The sequence below is a fragment of the Azolla caroliniana genome, unplaced genomic scaffold, assembly GCF_043228905.1.
Source record: "Azolla caroliniana isolate FFs.n. ecotype wild unplaced genomic scaffold, voAzoCaro1.0.p SCAF_16, whole genome shotgun sequence".
In the NCBI taxonomy this organism is placed as follows: domain Eukaryota; kingdom Viridiplantae; phylum Streptophyta; class Polypodiopsida; order Salviniales; family Salviniaceae; genus Azolla; species Azolla caroliniana.
The window spans coordinates 3554108-3568824 of record NW_028230451.1 but is presented as its reverse complement, the minus strand read 5'-3'; the positions used below and the strand labels follow the sequence as shown (position 1 = coordinate 3568824).

At 36.1% G+C, this 14717-nt stretch overlaps 1 protein-coding gene across 2 annotated transcripts; it reads right to left on the bottom strand.

The window, feature by feature from the left end:
- Nucleotides 1-2309: 2309 nt before the first annotated feature.
- LOC147853635 (protein IQ-DOMAIN 8-like) lies at nucleotides 2310-4823 on the bottom strand. Of its 2 annotated transcripts, XM_087332715.1 has the most exons (5): nucleotides 4806-4823; nucleotides 4474-4587; nucleotides 4055-4318; nucleotides 3235-3375; nucleotides 2310-3098 (listed from the first exon to the last, which is right to left on the bottom strand). In XM_087332715.1, exons 2-5 carry the CDS (start codon nucleotides 4564-4566, stop codon nucleotides 2598-2600), a joined length of 999 nt encoding a protein of 332 aa, XP_087188841.1. In that variant the 5' UTR covers nucleotides 4567-4587; nucleotides 4806-4823; the 3' UTR covers nucleotides 2310-2597. The 2 variants fall into 2 exon arrangements, with proteins under 2 accessions (XP_087188841.1, XP_087188840.1); XM_087332714.1 differs by lacking the exon at nucleotides 4806-4823 and having other exon boundaries at nucleotides 2310-3101.
- Between the last annotated feature and the right edge of the window lie 9894 nt (nucleotides 4824-14717).

Here is a 14717-nt window from a genome sequence, read left to right as displayed (position 1 = left end):
ATAAAAAGTCACTTTTTGGATTCTGCTCATCTCCTTTAAGTTGTTTTCTTATTTTCACTTAAGTCTCTTGCTAATCTTTAGTTAATTAAGGAATAATAATGAGTTTGTGGTTGAATGAGTTTATTTTAATCATTCCTAATTTGTTGATACAAGTTAGAGAGGGCTCATTTAACCACTAATTCAATGACTTGAAGCTCGAAGGATCATGACAACTTCCTTCTCTCGTGCCTAAGAGGGCAAACAACTGTCTGAACCAATAACTTGGAGAACACGTCTTTGAGCACCCCCAATCTTTGTCACGCCATTACCAGGGCAAAATATTGTTGCCCAAAGCATCCACAAGCTTTACATAAGCTCTTGAGGTTGTCAATTGTGTTGGATGAAAATAGAAGTAGCAATGACAAAAAAGAGAGGATTCAAGGAGCATTGAAACGAGATGATGATTGTACTAAATTGAGGCTCTAGACCTCTCAACACCCAAAGTTTTGCTTTTTAAACATAGCCTTACTTTTTGTTATTCTGTTGATTGGTAATGTCTCAAGATGGGATATTGTTTGAGTCTCGTCTATCACGTCACGTAGAGTTTTGTTCTGAGATATGGATACAGTTGTGACGTCACAATGAGAAAATAAATAGCTACAAAAATTTAATATCCAATTTATTTTTGGGAAGTTTTGGCAATTATTGATTCTTTTATGATTAGCGAGGTTTTCTACGAGGAATTTACCCACAATCGTGGTCTACACTAATCATCAAAATCTTGAGTATTTTCAATCAATTAGTGATTTTTAATCCATGAGCAAGTGCTTCAACATAACCAAGCTTTTTCCGACATCAATATATGATCAAGAACAATCTATAATCCCTCAAGGAAAGATTTGATGTATTGTCCCATTAGTAGTTACTAATATCTTAAATTTCCAATTGTGATCTAATATATGAATAGAAATTCACACACATTACTAGGTTTTCAAAACATCGAACTTTTAACTTCTACTTCCCCTCATGATACTCTTTTACTAAGATATATTAAATCAACTCGCTCATCAAACCTGTTATCCCAATACATCTTTTCACATATCGGGTCAACTTCATATTCTCACAAATAGATATGATTAGATCATGAACATTTCTAGATACAAAATCATCTTTTATATTATGATAGGCTTTTATATGTTCCAGATAGTACTTCCAAGTTCCACATTTTCCAAGCACGTCAAGCTTCTTCCCAAGGTTAGATATTTTAGAGTGGCCAAGACTTGAACTTTTTGGTCAAAAAGTATTGATGGCATAGTCTGTATTGCTTAATCAAGATGTATGTTCATTTGTGTAATATATAGTCTCAAGCAAAAGCTAAGATGCACATGCTCCATTGACATATCCACCCATTACCTTTATCAATTGGACCTTTGAAGAGTATTTCTATGGATATTTTGTCATCACTATCAATCTCTTGAGTCAAGACATAATTCTGGTCATTATTGATCATTTTTCGAAGATGCCTCATTTTATTCCTAACAACACCATCTTTACTAGCGAAGGCACCGAAACCCTTTGTCGGGATAGGTTCATGGTGGTACTCATTTTTTAAGTCATTACTGGAGCTTTTTCATGTTGAATGTTATTTTACATCACCCAATGCGTTATGTGTAACAAATGAAACCCACCCATTAGATATTGGAACAATCTTTAGTTTGTTTTACGAGTAACCAATAAAATGATTATGTCAATTCACGCCCATCAATTCTTTTTTATGTTAATGATATGGTGTGGCCTCTTCATCAAGAGTTACGTATGATATATTGTCATCACCCTCTTGTCTAGGGCAAGGAGGAGGCAATTCCATCTAGAATTTCCCGGAAGATCCTCCTAATGAGATATACTCCACCACACAGGTTAGGTATAAGCGTATTTTGTTCTTAGGTTAATGACATATGATATATGTATATACAACACTTGTCTATCATGTTTTTGACTAGGAATATGTTCTTAGAAAAGACGAGTCACATATGTATCAATTAAGTTAGCTAAGAAAAGTATATTAGACATATATTGAAGCAAAGAATAAATATACAAATGAAATTAAGTTAGCTAAGACAAGTACATTATACATTGTATATTGAAGTAAAGAATATAAATAGAAATGAAATTAAGTTAGCTAAGAAAAGTACATTAAAGTGAAAGTGCACTTTAAGTAAGACGCAAAGTTTACCTAAGGTTAATAGAAAGGCTAATTAACTTTAAAAAGGTTCGGACTTAATAACATAATGACTCACTAATATTGATAGTGGATTGGACAACAATAAGGATAAGGCTGTAAACCAAGATTCATTCTCTAAGTTTGCTTCTATTTAATTAGCTCCAAGAAAAATGAGATACAATATACAACATTGGATTTATCGAAACCATTATTTATACTTGCTTTCACTAGAAGAGTGAGAGAAAACCCCCACGGAAAAGTGAGCAAAGTTGAATTGACTACCAAACATACTTTACTCTTGTAGCCAAAACAAACCCATTATGTGAGCACCAAAAGAGAAACTTTTTTTTGTTTTATCTATGGCGATCAAGGAACAACCTAACAAAGTTATAGATAATTAGTTGCATTGCAAAAGTATGTGGCTATTGTCCATGCAAGCCATGGAAGAATGTCTTTTCCTTTGAGAAGAAGGGATTTGTTGCCATTTACCACTTCCCCACCTTCTACACTTAGCCCTCATCGAGATCGTGGCTTCCATGTATCCGGGCTTCGTGGGAGATTGCTCTCTACTCTTGTTTCCACGGCCTTGTACAATATCCTTTGGACCCCGAACATGCTCGTGTGCACACACTGATCTTGATGCGGGCGAAATAGGGCTAGAGAAGTACTCGGGGCCAGCTCTAGTAGACTTGTTTTCTTCCTCTTCGAGGTCTTGTTCTCGAAGCCATCTTTGCCACAAATGCCAGAACTCAGGTCCCTCACTCGCAATGGTTGTCGTCATTGCTCGACGATACAATGCATAGGCCATGGCTCGCTCCCTTCTTATCGCGGCCACATGCTTGTGATGTTGCCTTGCTTCGATTTCGCCAACACTTCCTTGAGAATCACACCACTCTCTCTTCTTCATTTCACAAATTTAAAATGAGTGTAAATCATATACATGCCAATGGAACCAAATGTAAGGATCATAGTTTAGACCAAAAGATGAAGAAATAGTAGCCACTTGCTTCTTCTGATTAAATTTTGTACTTTACCTTGGATTCATGCACATGAAATTGATTCAAACTAGCTTGACAAATGACTTTGGCATTATAGCATTGTGTTCTCACTCGACGCCCTCGGAAAATCGCTTGGATTCTTACGATAGCTTTTAGTGCTCGGAGTGCTCGTCTCGCCTGGTAATCAATAGAGTCAAGAGGGTACTTAAAACAGTGTTATTTGAGGAATCCTTATTCTTTGTTGAAAACAGTACAATGCATGATCACAAGAATGTTATATGCAATTGATTGCACATTACCTTCCATTAACCTTCTAGCTTTAAGTCTATGTTCATGTGCACACTAATGCAATTGATTGCACATTACCTTCCATTAACCTTCTAGCTCTAAGTCTATGTCCAGGTTATAGGCTGTGGCCACCAATTGGCCATCCATGCTATAGTAGGGCTGAGCATACACATAACCGTGCATTAATGGAGTCAATTACTCTAGAGATCTAGGTCCATCCATACCTTAGCTATTGAGATAATACAGGAAAATGTCCAAAAACCTTCTCAATCTTGATGTCGTAGTGTTCATTTGAGTGGAATGGCAATGGGAAAATGTCCAAAAAACCTTCTCAATCTTGATGTTGTAGTGTTCATTTGAGTGGAATGGTAATGGTGAAATGTCCAAAAAAACTTCCGGATCATGACCACAAATAGCGGTTTTTAAGTCGGGAATCAGACAATGTCAGAGAGAATTTACGATGAACCATGTCCAAAAACAAAAATAAATGGACTAAAACAAATTATTAACTGTAAATCTACTACTATTGATGCTCTTAAGAGGGGTTCGGATGGATGCGAGTTTATACCAAAAAGCCACGGAAGACAGATTGGATTCGTATTGCCGCCCATTGTGTTCTGGAATAATTGTGGTATATGAAGCTTGGAGCAGTAGACAGGAAATTGTGGGTGTGATCGGGCCCATGAACATATCTTGCAGACATGCTGCTGCTGTTCTTCCCCTCATAGTAATTATAGTTATGTGGCTCCATGCAATGACTGTTCAAGTTTGGATTATCATGGTTGGATGCCTTCCATAAGAGCCATCTCTTGGATTTGCTTTTCGAGATTTTCTGCACATTTTCAGCTCACAAAAGGAAAATCAATGGCTTTTCTAGTTATTAAGGAACAAATTTCCCTGTTGCCATTGTCTGGGATCGAGCTCCCTGCCTGTCATACAGGGTCTCTTTCTCTCTATTATTCTCTCATGTTAATACATAATGCTTACATGGCTTTCTTGTTGATCTGCCATGGATGATGAAGAGCTGTTGTTCTTCCTTATGCCAATGAGAGATTTGAGCCATCTTGTAGTGGCTCCCATGGGGGATTTAGCAGCCGCCCCCTGCACACAAACAGAAGGCCCAATTAACCAACAAAATGTACAGCAATTTGCAAATCAATTTAAGAGCTCAAGTTCTCATTTGACCTCACTAATCACGAATGAGCCATGAGATTAATCAAAAGTCAGAAAGATTAACATGGGGTTAGCCTCATCACTCACGGGGTGAACCATGAGATTAAAGTAAAGAAAGGATTAACGTGAGATTAACCATGACTCACTATTTCAATAACCCCGTGGATATTCGATCAAACTAAAAGAAAACTGAAGGTTAACATGAGATCAGGTGTGTGAATGATTAAAGGAACAAAGGAACAGGGAGGTTACATTATTTTGAATACATGGGAATGGGGAAGAGATTAATCATGAGAGGAGGCTAGTACCTAACTTATTGACTAACTAACTATCTGATTGATTGAAGAAAGGATTCAATTAAGAACCAAAAATTATCAGATAGTTCTTATAGAATGGATTGACAGGAGAGGAGCACAGAGAGAGAGAGAGAGAGAGAGAGAGAGAGAGAGAGAGAGAGAGAGAGTGACCAATTGGTTTGTGTGCCCTGATTTTGTTGAGAAGGAGATGGGGGTCTGATTTGCTTGAGCTTTTTTAAGGGTTTTTGGAATTATGGAATTTTAATTAAATAATAAATGAATGAATGAATAATAATAATCATAATAATAGATGTCTGATGAACAAATGAAGGGGGAACAGGGGGGGGGGGGGGGGGGGGGCCTTGTTTTTAATCAAATAAGGGAAAATTCATAATCATAAAAATGAGAAGAGAAATTTGTTTTTTTCTTTTTCTTTTTACTCATTTGCATATGTCATATGTATGTACATTATACATATATAACTTGGAATTAATTATGTACTATTATTGTGTAGTAAAGAAATGAAGGTGTGTCTGGTTGTGGTGGGGGCCCCCCTCCCACCCCCACTTCATTTCTAGGACAACAAAAGTCTGCCCTTTCACACCTCCTAATGTGAAACCAAAATTCTCTTTTTATCTAATGTTTTTGGCCCATATCATATGTAAACCCCCATGCTTTCCTCATGACATAGAAAAATTCCCTCTTGTCTAGATGAAAATACACATACATACATTATTACATTATACATATATGTATGTATAGACATCCACCTTTTCCATCTTTTAAGTTCCACTCCACTCCCCGTCAGATTCAAGTCCGCGAGTTTCAACGTAGAAGACCATGTACCACCATACTATCGCTAGGTTGTATCGTGTGGGAAAAGCAAACGAGTCCTTTATTTGTTATATTTGTTATGATCATAAAATAGTGCGGCCGGATTGGACTCCTCTCCTGTAAGTCTCATAGCTAGTTTGTTCATGATACCATCAACACAGTTACACAACTTTGAGTTTGCGTTGAAGGCTATAGTGTTGATACCTGATGCAAGTGTCCCACAAGCCCACTAAAATCCAAATAACTTAGCCAAAACAAGTGATTACTAATGACATAAGGCATGTGTTTAATGTAGGTGTCTCAATGTAATGGACATGTTATGTTTCATATGCCTTCTTTGATTACACACTTAATAACTCCAACTATATTTGTTAGCTTAGTAAGAGCATTGGGTTCTTAGACCTATGGAACATAGTTAGGTTGTGCTAAGTTTCATCTAGATGCTCACATATTTTGCACACATGCGAAACTATTGCAAATTTCTTGTCTTTTCACGCCACCTCTCAAAGTTATTTCGTTGCAAACTTGAAAGGTTTGAAATCATCAAGCTTCAAATGGAACATAACAAGAACCACAATGTCGAACGTAACTTTTAAAACCTCATGCTACTTTAATTTCAATCTTCCGCCATTAAAATTGAAATCGTTGAAACAACCGGTTTTTGTCAATCACGCAACAATAAAATGTCAAAATGCTCAAAATTTAAATTTGACAATGGCAACTTATCTATGTGATGGCAAGAACAATGTTGAGGAGCTCTCATGATGTGAGCATTATATTAGCACATCTTCTCATGTTTTCATGTATTGACTATAATTCATATTGCAATTTCATAAAAATCTACCCTTCAATGCTAGTGAATGTACAAGTTGCCGCCAATTACAAATATTGCATAACAAAACATGTTTGAAGATGAAATTGATTTATTACACATGATGAAAGTGATGGTTGAAAAGGTGTTTGAGGGTTGTATCTACTTCAATTCACCAATCGTGAATATAGTACAATAGTAAGAACCAATGGAGCTTGAGATGTGGTCGTCATGGACTATGCTTAGGAGAGGAGGTATGATACGACAAGGTAACTTCAAATTCAGATTTTGTATATATGTATGCATTCGATTTTCTGTATTGCTATAAATTTGCAGTCATAGGTAAAATCCAACACAACTAGCTAGTTAGTTGTTAGAATAGTCATGAAATCTTGGCCATGTGTGCAAATGTTGACAATTGTGAATAGCTGACAACATCAAACATAATCTTGTAGTTCCACAAAAAACAACTTGAGATAAAAATGTCAATTATAGTAGAAGATTGCATCAACTTTTGTTTTTCTTTTTTAAAGACGGATACACCTTAGTATATTACTTGAGAAATGTACATATAGAAAACAAAAGGAGACATTTCATCTCACCTCTATTGTGATACAAAGGCTAATACCAACATCTGATCAACCAGATGACATCATATGAGAAACAAGTGGAGCAAAAACTACAAGCTATGCATCGACTTTTGTTTCATGTACGAGTGTAAGAATGGTCTTTGGTGTGCATATAATATAAAAGTCTTGGATTCACATTAGACCCAATGAAACAACCCCTTTACGCTTTCCATACATCTTCATCATGTCAAGAGTTTCTATCACAAGTAATAACATGAGGGTCTTATACGTTTATAGCCTAAACGTTTAACTTATTTTTTTAAAACAAAACATCCCCTCTATATAAAAGCAACAAGCATAGATTGAACCATTGATCAGTTCCCCAAAACATAAATCTTGGTTCATAACAAATTCCACTTTATTTATATTACTATTTGTGAGTAGAGCAAGCAATCCAAGAACTTCAAATGGCAAAGATTTATTATTCAGGCAACATGAATGGTGATTGTTGTATGGACATTGGGTAGCTTATTTCTATTTCTTTATTTCATAATGCCTTTAAACAAAACATTTAACCATGGATTTATTATGTGGTATGCGGTGTATTGTATATTGTCATTAATAGTGTGAAAGTTTGACAATCTTGGATGCATACTAGTTATACTGTATGAATATTGTTTTTTGGAATGATGAAGTGTGAAGTAACTTGAGTATGATTGGAGGCCTAAAATGTTGTATGTGGTTGATGGCATATGCTCCCCCTAAAATTTATTAGTTTTTTCTGACAACGTGTGTAGGAACGATAAAATAATTAGTTCATTTTTACTAGTCAGCTTGGAATTATATAACAACGAGAAACCATGAATACACCTATGGGGAATAGACTTTATCCATACGTGGGAATAAGAATGAAACCAATATTCCAAAATAAAAAAACTACTTCCATTAGTTAAGGCAATGTACAAGGGATAATTTACAACTCATATCTTACAAGCCATCTTGCATGTCAAAAGAAAATAATATGTGTAGATGAAACAACAAAAGAACAACTCCAAAACACCACAACATTTGATGCGCATAGCATTACCCGAACGCATACTTTACAAAACAGAATTCAGCATAGATGTCCTCCATTCGCTTCTCATGGCAGCACCCATTTGGATGTTAGGTACACGAGTAAGGAGTTCATAATTGCCTCGGCTTGTCTTTTCGTACATGTTTATTGTAGTAACTTGTCCCCCACCATTTTTCATCTGATTTTCTTATAACTCCAATTGTGCATAGGAGATAATGTACAATCAGGATAATTATAGATCATTGAAGTCATTTATATTAATAATTCATTTACGATCTTCGTACATCACTATATAGAAAACAATGAATATTGTTTCATTACCAAATTACAAAAATGTATCCACTTCTTCTTGGAACCAAGTTGAAATTTCAGTAAATGATCCTAAGGAAATATTATAAGCGAACATGGATACACCTACTCTTTTCAAGATAAAGATTAAACACATTTCTTCAAGGCTTACTACCGTCACAATTGGGGAATATGTTTACTTTTGTCACACTTTTTTATTATTTTGATATGTGGATAAACAAGTGAGTTTTCAAGAGTATGTTTCCATTGATAGAAAAAGAATTGCATCAACATCCCTATGAAAAGGCCAATGTGGCATTTGAGACAAAACTATATGTACATTACATTCTATAGCTTGTTCACTTGCTCAAGAAACAAAATTTAACAAACTTTAATAAAAGATAAAAAGAGAGCAAATTTTTTCATTTTGGCCCATCCCAATGCCTACCCAAGTTCAACCACTTCCACACGTGATCCCCTTTTGTGAACTCATTTCCCTCAAAATCCTTGACCAAGCCATATGGGGAGCCAAGTTAACATCAAGCCTTACACTCTTCCAGTGGATGTGGGAGTGCTTTGCTCTTAATAATGGATCATTTGCACATTTAAAAGATCAATCACATTGAATCTAAACTCTTTTGTTGGAACAAAGTTTCAACTATCAATAGTGGTATGAACATGATGAGTCGTTTTCCCATGTGCTTCCATATTCCACAATACTCCTCATGCATGATATTCTCTTATAGGAGAGCACATATGTGTGTATGCTCAAGATTTGCCCCTCAAACTTATCCTCATTCACATGTGATTCCACAGTAATATTGAGAAAAAGTCATAACTTGATTTGTGGCTCTTGAAATTATATATTTGTGCATTTGTGTTGAGTGCCCACGAGTTCTAGGAAATTTTGTAAAATTAGTTTCTCATGTCTCGTGAGACAATTGTGGGGCTTTGCATGTAATGCCAAGTAGACAGATTGTTGAGTGTATTCAAAGGTTATGTGAAGAGGTGCATATTTGTCAAGTGTCACACATAGTGAATGCATAAGATGTTCACCCGTGTATCTAGAGTCTAGACTTAATGATGAAATTGTTGGAAGAGAGTAGTGGAAAGTGAGTATGGCATGTGTTGTACTTGTTTCATGAGGATTTGGTATATTAACCTTTGTATGTATCCTTTTATCACCTAATTCACATTTGATTGGTTAAATCTTTAACTACTCAAATCTATAATCCAAGGGGAATTGCTTGTCTATAGTATATACATATACTATTCAAGCATAACCAAGTACTCATAATGAGTATACCAACATTATTTATGTTTTGACTATTGCCAATTTAATAGAAGTTTTGAGAGAAACTCTATTCTTTCATTACCAATGGGCTATGCATCACTCATCTAGTACCCCAAAATTGTTTCTTGAAGATTTTCCATCATGCACGGGTGACGGGAGTTTGGAGAATCTTTCTTGACTCAACCTACAAAACAAATTCTTTATGCCCACACCTTTTGTCTAGCTTCCTCTTCAATGCTAGCATTCAACATTTCGACCTTACTAGTGTAAGGGGAATCAACGCCACTAGCGTTAAAGTGTTCAATATTCATTAATAGGAATTTACTTATGTTTATGAATGTAACCTCTTAAGTGCATTGACACCATGCAACCTAAAAAAGGACAAATACATTTGTTTGAGTTGGAGATATATTATGTATATATATATATATATATATAAACATTAGTATACCTGTACCCCACAAAAGAATATGCTAGAATGTGACTCCTTAATTGCTTCATTATTAAATTTATGTAGAAATATGTTTAATGGCAGATGTTGGCCTTTAAAACTTGTGTAATATTGGTTGTTACATCGTTCAATATAAAAGCCTTCAAAGACTATATGTATGATATGGAGTACTACAAAACTCTATAGTTATATGTTAAATGGGAAAGAAAAGGAAATTATTTATAGTTTTCCTTGGTATTTAACATAACAATGAAGGGGCTTTTGTCAAAGAAGAGTATGCATTAAATAATTTGTTTGTTGTAAAATGAATGCTTACTACATCATTGCGTGTACAAAATGTGATGGAGAAACAATTCATTGCTTAGCATTAAAAATGATGGAAATGAAATAATGTCACCGACATGATCCATTGAATTGTGCATTCGATGCATGTTGTAGAAGCGCGGGCAAGGAGCTTTAATGTCATACTATGAGAGCGTAAGACAAATTCAAAAAGGATGCGCGCTTATTTTCAAAAGTTCATACATTCCCATTTGTATTTGAGCTCCTAGTAACATGAAAGTTGACATTGAATGTATTTAGCAAGCTTAAGCTTCTTTTAGAAAAATGTCCACTTTCTAAAGAGAGGCGCAATCAACAAACTAAATTATGTTTGGACAATTCGAGTATTGCCCGCTTCTTTATGACTCATATTTTGACGGTGTAATTATGTGCTTAATCTTAATTTTCCATGTGATTAGGAAACTAACTTTGATGAAATTGATGTAAGTAAATTGAATATACTTGTGCGTACATTTATTGGATAACAACAATGCATTTTTCAACCAATTAGTTAACCTTTTTCCATATGTACTCCATTAGTTAAAATGACCTGGTACATCTTGTTGTCCAAATGTTCCATATGATAATGGGTGCAAGCAACATCCATAGATCTCCAATTTTTTGCTTATGGGCATTACATGTAGGTGCATTGTTATCAGTTATCAATCGAATAGTTCCATTCTCCCCTCTGTACATTGCTTTGCATGTCACGCTCTCAAATTTCTCCACATCATCATCAAGACAGTTCCAACAAGCATGTCCCCATTTGAGGGTAAATGAGCTAGAGGCATGGCATAACAATCGTAATGCCCTTCTCCATATGGTCGTTGCCTCATGACAGTCCCATAGACAATGGGAAATGCTTTCTGGCTATCCACATGCACTACATCTAGGGTCTACATTGGGGCCTTTAGCCCACACCCCTATCGGCAAGACTCTATGCACAATAAGCCATAAGCACATCATTATCTTGCGGTCACCATTGTCATGCCATATCATTTTCCAGAATTTAGCTAATCTCCTTTCACTAATGCCCTCTTGTATCCAAAATTTACTAGCTGCAATATCTTTGTGTTCTTGTTTTAGTATAATTTGCCTCCCGATTTTCGTGTTGTACCTAAAAAATTGAACCAACTTGGCACCATCAATTTGTCCTTGAGTTCTCCAGAAATACATTGTTGGGTCCCATGATAGCAGATTTGAATGCCCTTCTATCGGCCAACACACTGTTGTTGGTTTGATCTCACTCGGCTTGGGGTCAACTATCATATCTTTTCCATTTTTTGCAAGAAACCTTATCGTTGGTTTGATCTCACTCGGGTTGGGGTCAACTATCATATCCTTTCCATATGTATGTTTTTGTTTGTGAAGCTCTTACATTTCATGGTTAATCTATTGAGAAATGGAGATTAGATACAAATGAGAATGTAAAATAATTTGCGTTTTGAAATTGTTACCACGACGAAATTGTTATCTTGCACCATCCATTTTTCCATAATGAATAAGTGGTGGAACACCAATTATTTTAGTCTATATATTATATTGACAAACACTTTTCTTTGCATTTGTTGGCTACTACATTGAAGTTATTTCGTGTTATCAAAAAATTTAATTTGAAATAAATGAAATGTAATAAATATTACATGAAAAGCACAAGATGATGCTTTAGTTGCCTTGTCTAGATTCTTATTTGTAATTGAAATTATGAGTTAGCATCTTCTTGTTTTTCATTATGTTAAAACTATATTAAAATTAGGTGAACAATGGCTTCAAATGACTTTTGATGGGAATTGTACATGATAACAAAATATTACTTGTAGAATGTAAGGGAAGAAAAAGATTGAGGAGATAATCGACCGGTGAGATAAAAAGAAGAGTTAGGTTGAGGTTGGAGCTAATCAATTAAAGAACACAACATGTTTTTAATATAAACGAGTAGGTTTTCACACATGGGAAACCCTTGAGGGAACTACACAACTCAATGAAGAGGGGTATGAATGATATGAGTGGGAGTGTCAAGGACTAGAACCAAGGAAGATTGATAGAGGTGACTAGGATTGTCCAGGAAGGGTATGAAGGATGTATAAAGTCAAAATATCTAAAGGTATGAAAGATGCGAGCAAGACCGCCTAGGATCTAAACCCGAGAAGATGGAAATGAAAACTTGGTTGATGAAAGATTGCAAGAGTTCGACTTGTGCGTTGACACATGGTTCCGTTGTCGCGAAAATCCACGTGTGTGTCGGATAAGATAGGACCACGGGGGTCTTGGACTAGGGAGTAAGAGGAGGGAGAGAAGCTTGGGAGTTCAACCGAGAAAGAAGAGAAAGATTAAGATTTGAGAGATTAAGATTCAAGAGAATAAGATCTAAACAAGACAAGATACATTATGGAAAGCACCACACCAACTACAATCGTGGTGGTGTGGGCCGAATCTAAACCCTCTAGATGAAACCCTAACCAGATAGGGGAAAAGAAGAAGAAGAAGAAGAAGACGAATGAAACCCCTAAAACGAGATCCTAAAACCCAAAATTCCGAAACCCTAATGGCATGGTAGAGAAAATAGAGACAAGATACATCAATAAACTATATTAAGAATCCACTATACGATTACAACCATGGCCGTGTAAGCCAAATCAAAACCCTAGAAGAAACCCTAACCGGATAGGTAAAGAAGAAGAAGAAGAAGAAGAATGAAACCCTAAAAACGAGATCCTAAAACTGCAAACCCTAAAAAGAAATAGGAATCATTAAAACCCTCATGGTCTACCCCCAAACAACAAAATGGCGACTCCCCAAAGAAAACCCCAAAAGTGGAAGCCCCTCCTCACTCAAAATAGGCAACTGCTTCACAAGAGACCTCTCACTCCCTTTTATAGTAGTAAGGGGTGAGGCACATTACAAAAGGAGAGGTCAAATTCCCTTCTTTCAATGGGGAATATTTTTCCTTGATCTTAAATCGGTGGGCCTTTAACTCTCTCTCCTCTCACATTCACACTCAATGCCTACCCCCTACACCCATTCTTCATGTACTTTCCTCTAGTCTACAAAGTGCACATCACCTTTATGCCTTTACGAACCTCATGGTGCACCTTAGATTATTACCCTTCCCCTTACATTTTGTTATCTTATTCTCATTATACAAATTTACAAGTGCATGTGCAATGTTGCACATCCCCATTTTATTTGTCCTACCCGAGTTTCTCACCGTAATCGGAAATCTTCACGACACCGTTTCTAATGAACTTTCCCTTCTTGACTTGCATGAGTGCATTTGTAGATCCACACTATATGTGCTATAAAATATGATGCACCTTAAATTTGGTGATTGTGTGTGTGTTGGAATGTAGTCACACTTCTAACAAACCTTTATCTTTAGTTTGCAAGAGAGAGGAATATAAGAGTGTGTTCTAGTTAATTCCCCATGTGCACGTGCATATTTTTGCATGCATGTGTGTGTGCTTGTGGATGAGACTCGCTCTTGTGAGTTTATGTGCAAATGTGTATAGCACATATATGTTTTGTGCAAGTGCCCTTGATGTGCTTGTGTGTGTGTTTTTGTTAGTAGGAGCTCTAAAGTGCCCACTCATGTGAATGTGTACATGAAGAAAATTGCATGGAATGAATTTGCGTTTAAATATGTTTGTGCATGTGTGTAGATGTTTATGTGTAGTTGTGTGTCTATGTGCCTATGCATAAACCTATGTAAGCGTGTGTATGATGTTTATGTCTTATAATTTAGGGGAGATTGTATACTTAAGGAAATAGTGAGTGTATGTTTAAGCACAAATTATTGGAATTTCAAGGGTATTTCAATGGTCCTCGACATTACTCGTCTTATACCTCTCTTCTTCCCTTGATTGTCATGCAAGGCCCCACAAATGTTCACACCCACAAAGGAATCCCTTCGTGCACAAAACCCTACACAATATAACTCAATATCGAGAGGGCTTCCCACAGAGGAACCTTTTAAGAAAACCTTCGCATGGACAAGTCCACACAATCGTTCATGAACCATCAATGGGGAGGTTCCTATGGGGCCTTAGGTTCCCCACGGGGGAGATTTTTACTTTTAAAAGTTCCTTCGTGTGGACGAATCCACATGATGCTAATGTCAAG

Excerpts from the sequence above, each read along its gene's own strand:
- LOC147853635 (XM_087332714.1), bottom strand. The coding sequence starts at position 4,566 with ATGGGAGCCACTACAAGATGGCTCAAATCTCTCATTGGCATAAGGAAG. Across the intron at positions 4,319-4,473 it reads CAGATCAACAAGAAAGCCAT|AAAATCTCGAAAAGCAAATC; the intron begins GTAAGCATTATG and ends GAAAATGTGCAG. Across the intron at positions 3,102-3,234 it reads TTCATGTGCATGAATCCAAG|AAGAGAGAGTGGTGTGATTC; the intron begins GTAAAGTACAAA and ends TGTGAAATGAAG.